This window comes from Podarcis filfolensis, assembly GCF_964270895.1.
Source record: "Podarcis filfolensis genome assembly, chromosome: 5".
NCBI classification, from domain to species: Eukaryota; Metazoa; Chordata; class Lepidosauria; order Squamata; family Lacertidae; genus Podarcis; species Podarcis filfolensis.
Genome location: NC_139608.1, coordinates 54,086,843 through 54,096,315, shown reverse-complemented (window position 1 = coordinate 54,096,315; position 9,473 = coordinate 54,086,843). Strand labels below are relative to the sequence as shown.

The 9,473-nt window shown below is 38.5% G+C and overlaps 1 protein-coding gene across 1 annotated transcript in view; it reads right to left on the bottom strand.

The window, feature by feature from the left end:
• Positions 1 to 307: 307 nt before the first annotated feature.
• The window catches only part of LOC310763272 (scavenger receptor cysteine-rich domain-containing protein DMBT1-like), a 29,118-nt gene continuing 19,952 nt past the window's right edge, over positions 308 to 9,473 (bottom strand). The window contains exons 22-27 of the mRNA XM_083615161.1: positions 9,002 to 9,025; positions 5,270 to 5,305; positions 4,293 to 4,471; positions 2,947 to 3,338; positions 1,419 to 1,690; positions 308 to 946 (exon numbers count right to left, since the gene is read on the bottom strand). Of these exons, the coding sequence (XP_083471287.1) occupies positions 936 to 946; positions 1,419 to 1,690; positions 2,947 to 3,338; positions 4,293 to 4,471; positions 5,270 to 5,305; positions 9,002 to 9,025 (914 nt within the window). The 3' untranslated portion in view covers positions 308 to 935. The remainder of the gene's footprint in view (positions 947 to 1,418; positions 1,691 to 2,946; positions 3,339 to 4,292; positions 4,472 to 5,269; positions 5,306 to 9,001; positions 9,026 to 9,473) is intronic.

The following is a 9,473-nucleotide window of genomic DNA, read 5'->3' as shown; positions in this document are numbered from 1 at the left end:
TTTACTACATTTCTACACCAGTTTGCAATTTTTAAAACAACAAATTCACCAACATTTTAGTTCAAATTGCTCCTACTGTACACATTTGTGGATGAAATTCTGCCTGATATGGACATTTTCCCAAGGTCATTTCCCCACTTCACCCTAGCATGCACATTGCTGGACTGGAGAACTGCATTGCAAAATTCAAATGTGGACCAAACTTCTCTGTCGTCCCTAGGCACTTCATGCCAATCATGTATTTCCTTTGAACCATACAAATAAATTTATGTTTGCTTGTGAGGCAATGAAGAAAAATGCACACTGGCAACTTGCAGGGATTTTATTGGAAAGTAGTTGGAAGCAAAATAAATTTCATATAATTTGGCATAAATTTTCATTAAAGACTCTGACAAATCCTTCATGAAATATAGTCACTATTCACATCTGACATATAAAGTTTCCAACTGTAATGTTTATGTGTAGAAAGGTTATTATCATAACTGGTATACATAGGGTCTGGGACTTTGATTTCAATGATATAACCATAGACAATAGAAGGGGAGGGAATTAAAAGGAGAATGAGATCCTTTCCACAATGACATTAAGTAAAAGCAGCTGGGTATAACTAATGTTCTTGATCAGTATGAATATTAAATCCCAATATTTGGACTTAACTGAGTTCTTGCTTGTGCTAAAATGTAAATGTGTCTGTCTGTAGGTTTGTTGGATTACGAACTACTTTCTTAGAAGGAACTGATTACTTTTAGAAATACATGCTAGAAACAGAGCTTTTTTGTGTGCAGAAAGTGCTTAATTTTTACATTGGTGATGCATTGGAATCAGTTGGTTTCAGTTTGCTGCTTATAAGAAAGCCAGATGGAGACCGTGGCTGCCAGAAGCACAGTAGTAACAGTAAGTAGGATGCCAGCTTTATCCTTTTCTAGACTTGCGCTCTAAGCCAGTTCTGTAAATGAGAAACATAGTTTAGAACAACTTGTTAATGCAATTATTCATCAGATTTCTGATCTGCCTTCACCAAATGATCCCAGTAAAACATTCTATACAATTATCAACATATATGTCTGTTATTTTTGTAAGAGATGTCCTTCAAACACCTAGTTTAAGGACAACTTTGCCCCTCCATGTTCATCATGGGATGACAACAACTACTTTGAAGGCAAGAAGGTTCAGTTTCTGCTTTCTCCCAGTAGGGCTAGAGGTCACTTGCCCATTAGGGAACGTGACCTTAACAGGGGAAGCCATGTAGAATGAGGTTTTATTGTGTGATGTTACTATGCTTTTGCCAAGCAAAATCGGAATATTGGTTTAAATACAGTTTAGCAAAATAGTAAAAAAATTGTATTCTTTGGGCTACTTCAGAATATATTTTGAGAATCACCACTGTAACAAGAAAAGGAATCATAAGTAAAAGTTACCCTGTTTTTTGTCTTCCTTAGCTTCTTTTTGAAGCTTGATTGGTCCTACAACCACATCAACCTTCTCCTGAAGTTCATCTGCATCCCTCTTCTTTCTAGTTAAACATCCTTGGTAGCATCGGGATGAGTAATCATATGCCTTACACACTACTAGTTTGCACCGCAAATAAACTTCATTGTGATAGTTAAGAAACTTAAAGGAGCTGAACATGAAACGAACTTCGTTTCTCCTTGGATTTCCCAGATATCTGAAGGTAGAGTCTCGTGGACATCTGAAAATAAAAGAACCAGGTTTGTTTAGATAATGACTTTAGAGGAATCCTTTACTTAGAATACTAATAGGAGTCATTTCTGGAGTTCTGAAGCATGTTATCTCTGGAGATGAAGAACCATGTTGGGGAAGAATGGGAAGAAACTTCAATAAGTGGGAGGTGGATTTCAGAGAGCAAAATGGAAGACAAATTTAGTGTATATGAAAGCAGTCACTCAAGATACTAGAACTCAGGACCACCCAATGAAGATGAATGTTGGGGGGAAATCAAGACAAGTGAAAGTGCTTCTTCACACAGCACAGCTGATAGTTAAACTTTGGAAGTCACTCCCACAAGATGGTGATGAGGACCACCAACTTGGATGGGGATTAAACGAATTCATGGAGGTTTGGGCTATCAGTAACTATGAGCACTGATGGCTGTCCTTTGACCTCCACTGTTGAATGCAGTTAAGTTTCTGAATGAGAGTTGCAGGGAATCTCACGTGGAGAGAGTGCTGTGACAATCAGGCCCTGTGTGCAGTCTTCTCAAAGGCATCTGGTTGGCCACTGGAGAAAAAGATACTAGACTAGATGACCTTTGGTCTGATCCAGCAGGGCTTATCATATATTCTTATGTTCTAAATGGGTAGGGGCAACTCCACAAGCCCAGTTGGAGAATGCAGTGGAAGTGGTACAGTGTCTGGAGGACCACAGTGGGATTATGGCTGTCAGTCAGAACAGATTTTTGAATGTTCTAAATGGATATAGTTTAATTTTCTTTCATAGAACTAGGAAGTTAGTTTCAACCAAAAAAGACATCTGGCAGGGACATCATGTATATGCAACAAAAACAAAAACACATTGCTCAGTCCAGTTCAAAGTATACTTTTGCCTTGCTTTTGTATGAGAAAATTTGGATGATGACGCAACATAGCAGCAAACATCCATCTTTATTATTCCATTCAGTAGCAAATATTTGTAGGTAGCATAGTGGGTTCTTTCTAGATTTTCTTAAGAAGTATTATGTCAGAATTAAAATGTGTGCTAATGTTCAAGTTTGAGAGAATAGCAACTCCTCTTGTCCATAACAAAAATAAACATTTAAGTGCATTCCTATGCGTGCCTACTCAAAAATCCAATTGAACTCAGTATGGTTTACTCTACATAATGTGAATAAGAGTGCATGTTTAGCCTTAAATCTGCTGCTTTATAAGCCAAAAGGCAAGTGTTTCTTCTAAGTTTGTATCTAAACATTTTTATCTAAAACATACTCACCCACTCCTCCATAAGTCATAGGTCAGAGTTGTGAAGTCACCAGAGCTTGGAGATGCTACACACGTATCTAGAAATAGTACTAAGTTTGGATCAGAACTGTGGAGAGTAGCTTGGAGGTAGAGCGCTTGATTGAGTGACACAAAGTATGGAGAAGAGCGAACTTGATAGTTGAAAGACCACGAATCAAAGAAGGCAAGTGTCACATTGTAACTGCCATGTCCTAGTTCAGTAATGTCAGTGGAATTACGAGCAACAAACATTGTCTCTACAACAGCAGTCTTGTTCATTTCACACATGATGTGAAACTGAAAGTTACTATTTCTTGTAATGATATAACCAGAAGCTGATGTCTTGATTATGTTGGAATAGATGATGGTGTCATTATTTGCCTGCTAAAGGACAGGGGGAAACAATATATGTCAACAGTACACATAAATCAGAAACCGCCATATATAAAACACCCTCTGTACTTAATCACTTTAAAACGTCCTGACATTCCAGACATACAATTATGAAAGTCACCTTGTACGTTCAGAAATTTTATTTTAATTTTTTTGGAAAAGGTAGGAGAGATATAAGAAATATAAGATTCTTTAAGAAGCTGAGAATAGGAACAGATATGTAGAAACAGGCAAAAATATTACAACATTTCTTCTTTTCTTTTTTTTAAAGGTAATTAATGTTGAGATGACACCTGAATTTGAACGTGTTGGATTTCTTTAAGAGTTTTTAAATTCTTTTTTCTTTCTTTTAAACTATGAGTTTTGTGCTCAAAAGAGAAGAAATTGGAGACAAAAAAAATGGACTATACATATACCCATTTGTAAAATGCAAAATATTCAAAAAGCCAGAATTAGCTGGCTGACTAAATCTGGGAGACAATTTCAGGAACATAGGCTTCTTTCCTCCTCACATCACTTTCTCTTTCTGGAGCAAATTCCCCACTCCTGCTTTTTCTATGATTAAGAGAAATGTCAGAATTTACCAGCAATACCACCTGCTTTAAATGGTATGGCAAATTGCTGGCATTTTCTCTTTATCCTGGGCTCCAAAACTGATCTGGAATTCTAGTCTCAAATCCCAGTTAAGACTAACATTAAGTAGTGATCATATGGCTCAAGGTCAATTCTGATATTTCTTCTAAACACAGTAAAAGAAAGAGGAGGAATCTGGATCCATGGCAGGGTAGAAAAGAAGCAGTGTGGATTTCCTAAAGGTTCCCATAATGTTAGTGTTTGCTGGACCAAAAGATAGAATACTTTCCCCATTTTTAAAACAGCGAGTTTACAAAGCTTACACAGATAATGGCAGAATGTAGATTTGGTTTTTAAAGCTCTTTTTCTTACCTGTCTTATTGTGCCACACCCACTGAATGGTATATTGAAGACCACATAGTATTGTGTAATCTGAGGTGCGCAGAAAGAGTCTGAAGAATTCAGATACAGACTCCATTCATTATAACCCAGCAACCGGAGATACGCTTTGCTGATGCGTGCAACCATGTATTCTCCAGAACATGAAAGGGCTAAACAATAGCACATAGAAACAGCATTGAATTGTGTAAAATGCAAACACACTTTTGTTAAATGTAGTTGCTGGATCTTGCATGGGGCCAGCCTCTTCCCACAAGTGTCTTGCATGGAGTTCCAGTTCAATCCAACCCCCCAACCCCATTATGCCATTCTGCAGCTGCATCCAACCACCTGCTGACTTAATCTCCCTTTGAAAGTTCTCTCAGGAGTGTTTAATTGCATCAGAGAGGGGACAGAACTGAGCAGAATGCTCAAACTTTCCTCTGCCACTTGTTCCCCCTCCTTTAGATGATTTTCCAATCTACTTGGCTTCACAGCCACTGTTGAAAGGTATCCCTGAGTCTTAAACACCGTAAGAAAGCAGGAAATTTCAGAAGAAAAGCAACTGGGCAGTGAAGGCTGAATTGTTCCCTTCCCTTCCATCCCTTCCTCTTTGCACATCACCTCCTCCTAAGGTACTTTGCAAAGAAGAAGGGTTGCCTGTGACTTCCTTACCTGTGCCCACACTGTACCTGTGACAGAAGATTTATCTTAAACACAATTACATCGCTGTAAGCGTCAGACATTGTATTGAGATTAGTTAGGTAGATTGCATTTGACTCAGTGCTTGGAATGAACTAGTTTATGAAATCCACAGAATTCAAAATCTTTGAACTACACCTGAAAGCAGTTCCTATAATTGCAGGCTGAACTGAATGTGATTAAGTTTCAAGGCTTTGATTTGATTCCAAGGTTCTTACTCATTCTCCCCGATTTTCAAAAGTATATCTTATGGAGAACTTTGAACTTACTTCTGGATTTAACTGCTGTGGGACTTGTAGGAAGAGCTGCAGAAACAAAAGCATGACTAAAGTGAAATCTATACGAATTTAAATTCTGCACAATCTAAAAGTGTAGGCATGAGGTTGACTTCTGTGTCCTCACCTTTTCCCCACCAATTCTGAGAAGGGCAATATTTTCATCATACATGGTCAGTTTAACATTAGGCTTTGGTTATAAACAAAGATAAAAATGTAAGCCATGATTTGGAAGAAGGAGCATCAATAAAAAGGTGCCCTAAAATGCTGAGAGAATCAGACAAATAAGAAATAAAATGTACCTGTTGTATGAGGTCCTTCGGAAGCTGTGGATAAATAAATAAGAAAAATATTCAGCCAGCATAAATATTAAGAAAAAGACCCTTGATGTACATGAAATAGTGACATCTGCTGGTTGATATTCTGCATCTATTTTGTTACAATCCAGCAGAACAGATTTCCAGTGCTGATTCTCTGTAAGAATGAAGGCACTGTAATTAATCCTGCCTCCTTCCATCCGCATGGCAACATAGGATCTTTCCTTGACCAGAGCAACTGACACTCATGCCTTGCTTTCCTGTTGAAACAGGACGGATGTCACCACAACAAGTTATTTGCCTCTTTCTACAGAATGCACCTCCATCTTGGGAGGAGTGGAGAATATTGCACAGATGCCCCTTTAAGGCTTTTTAATAACAATAATAATAAAATGTAAGAATGCCAATAGGAAGCAGAAGTGTGGCCACAGAATTTACCCAATAGACTTTATACCATTTCACCATTCCTTTGGCTTCCTGCAATAAGATCTCCACTGTTAGAAATATAGAAGACTAAATACAAAGGATCGGAAAGTTACCTGAGCAGATGACACCAGCGTCTTCATGATGACCACAATTGTGACTTCCCCAGCCCCGATGGGAGCACAGCTCCAGAGAAGGTTCATTCCCTCTACAGTTTACATCATCCAGGAGAATCTGGCCAGAGCCTCGGCCAAAGTGGGCACTTCCTGGTGCTGACAAAGCCAATCCACATCCAAGCTTTCTGCAGACAACCTGTGCGTCATTTAAGTCCCAGCCATCATCACAGACTGTCCCCCAGCTTCCTCTGTAGTTGAGTTCCACGCGTCCTTCACACATGTTGTTCCCGCCGACCAGTCTCATGGGAACATCTTAGAACAATAAAATATTATTCTTACATAGGCAAGACTTGTAAACTCAGGTTCTCCCCATCCCTAACCTAAGCATCAGACTCTACTGGCATCAGGATTTCAACATGTTGACTTTGTGCAGCTCACCAAGAGAGTAGTGGCTGTGGAGGCCTTTTGAATTCATAACTAATGAAACTTAGCTTATCTCCCCAGTTCTATATTGCCTTGAAAAAACAAATGTGTTGTATGTTAGGGGATTCCTTGCAATTGTGCAAAATATACTGCCCTCCCAAAAAGAAATGTTAATGATACAGTATTCCTGTCAAAAGAAAAAGTTCCTTTTTTTGAACTTGCCAAGCATAGTTTCCATGACCTTGAATGGAGTGTGCACTGCAGTGGACTGAACACATGTGTTTTGTAAAGTCAGCAATATGAACCGGAACGAGTTCCTTTTGGGTCATGCTGAACTTAAACTTAAACTGATTCCTTTCTTAAAGGAACTATCAAGCCTTTGATTTGACTCCAATGTTCTTGCTCATTCTCCACAATTTTCACAGGTCTACCTTACAGCGAACACTGAACTCATCTCTGGGTGAAACTGTCGGTTCATTTGTAGGAACGTCTTTTGCAGAAACAAACATGACAAAAGTGAGATCTTTTGGCATTTAAATTCTGCACCATCTAAAACTGTAGGCATGAGGTTGACTTCTGTACCGTCACTTGGGCCAAACCAATGACGAGCAGGTCAATATTACCACCATACATGGTCCAATGAGCCTGTTTAGTGCTGGGCTTTGTTCATGTCCAAAGATAAAAATGGAAGCTGTGATCTAGAAGAATCTACATCTTAAAAAATCTTTCCCTTGAATGATGAAGGAATAAGGCAAATAAGAAATAAAAGGTACCTGGTGTATGAGATCCTACGGAAGCTGTGGATAAACAAATAATAAAAATATTCAGCTAGCATAAATATTAAGAAAAAGACCCTTGATGTACATAAAATAGTGACATCTGCTGGTTGATATTCTCCATCTATTTTGTTACAATCCAACGGAACAGATACCCAGAATAACCGCACGCAGTGCTAGTTCTCTGTAAGAATAAAGGCACTGTAATGAATCCTGCCTCCTTCCATCCGCATGGCAACATAGGATCTTTCCTTGACCAGAGCAACTGACACTCATGCCTTGCTTTCGTATTGAAACTGGAGGGATGTCACCACAACAAGTTATTTGCCTCTTTCTTCAGAATGCACCTCCATCTTGGGAGGAGTGGAGAATATTGCACAGATGCTCCATTAAGTCTTTTTAATAAAAAATATATATGTAATAATAGCAATAGGAAGGAGAAGCTGCATCCAAAGCCCCTGCTGACTCAATCTCCCTTAGAAAGTGCTCTCAGGAGTGTTTAATTGCATCAGAGAAGGCACAGAACTGAGCAGAATGCTCAAACTTTCCTCTGCCAGTTGTTCCCCTCCTTTAGATTATTTTTCCATCTACTTGGTTTCACAGCCACTGTTGAAAGGTATCCCTGAGTCTCGAACACCGTAAAGGAGCGGAAAATTTCAGAAGAACAGCAATTGGGCTGTGAAGGCTGAAGTGTTCCCTTCCCTTCCATCCCTTCCTCTTTGCACATCACCTCCTCCTGAGGCACTTTGCACAGAAGAAGGGTTGCCTGTGACTTCCTTACCTGTGTCCACGCTGTACCTGTGACAGAAGCTTTATCTTAAACACAATTACATCTCTGTAAGCGTCAGACATTTTATTCAGACTAGTTAGGTAGACTGCATTTGACTGAGTGTTTGGAATGATCTAGTTCACGAAATCCACAGAATTCAAAAATCTTTGAACTACACCTGAAAGCAGTTCCTATAATTGCAGGCTGAACTGAATGTGATTAAGTTCATTTTGGGGGTAGAACATTCAGCGATTTTTAGTTCATCTTTAGGTTCATTCTTTTATTTGTCTTTTTTTAATACTATATATTCTTTTGGCCTCCAAACATAAGGATTATATTTTAGTCTTCTTAAGTAGATATGATACAGGATCAAGTTATAACATTCTGAATGCTGAAAACAAATTGGAAAGGATATGTGGGATGTACTAGAACTGAACCGTGAACTGAACATGAACTAAACGGCTAAAAGAGGTAAACATGAACTGAACTAGTTCCTTTTTAAAACAAACTTTCAAGGCTTTGATTTGATTCCAAGGTTCTTACTCATTCTCCCCGATTTTCAAAAGCATATCTTATGGAGAACTTTGAACTTACTTCTGGATATAACTTCTGTGGGACTTGTAGGAAGAGCTGCAGAAACAAAAGCATGACTAAAGTGAGATCTATATGCATTTAAATTCTGCACAATCTAAAAGTGTAGGCATGAGGTTGACTTCTGTGTCCTCACCTTTTCCCCACCAATTCTGAGAAGGGCAATATTTTCATCATACATGGTCACTTTAACATTAGGCTTTGGTTATAAACAAAGATAAAAATGTAAGCCATGATTTGGAAGAAGGAGCATCAATAAAAAGGTGCCCTCAAATGTTGAGAGAATCAGACAAATAAGAAATAAAATGTACCTGTTGTATTAGGTCGTCCGGAAGCTGTGGATAAACAAATAATAAAAATATTCAGCTAGCATAAATATTAAGAAAAAGACCCTTGATGTACATGAAATAGTGACATCTGCTGGTTGATATTCTGCATCTATTTTGTTACAATCCAACGGAACAGATACCCAGAATAACCGCACGCAGTGCCGGTTCTCTGTAAGAATAAAGGCACTGTAATGAATCCTGCCTCCTTCCATCCGCATGGCAACATAGGATCTTTCCTTGACCAGAGCAACTGACACTCATGCCTTGCTTTCATATTGAAACTGGAGGGATGTCACCACAACAAGTTATTTGCCTGTTTCTACAGAATGCCCCTTCATCTTGGGAGGAGTGGAGAATATTGCACAGATGCCCCTTTAAGGTTTTTAATAATAATAATAATAATAATAATAATAATAATAATAATAATAATACCAAAATGTAATAATGCCAATAG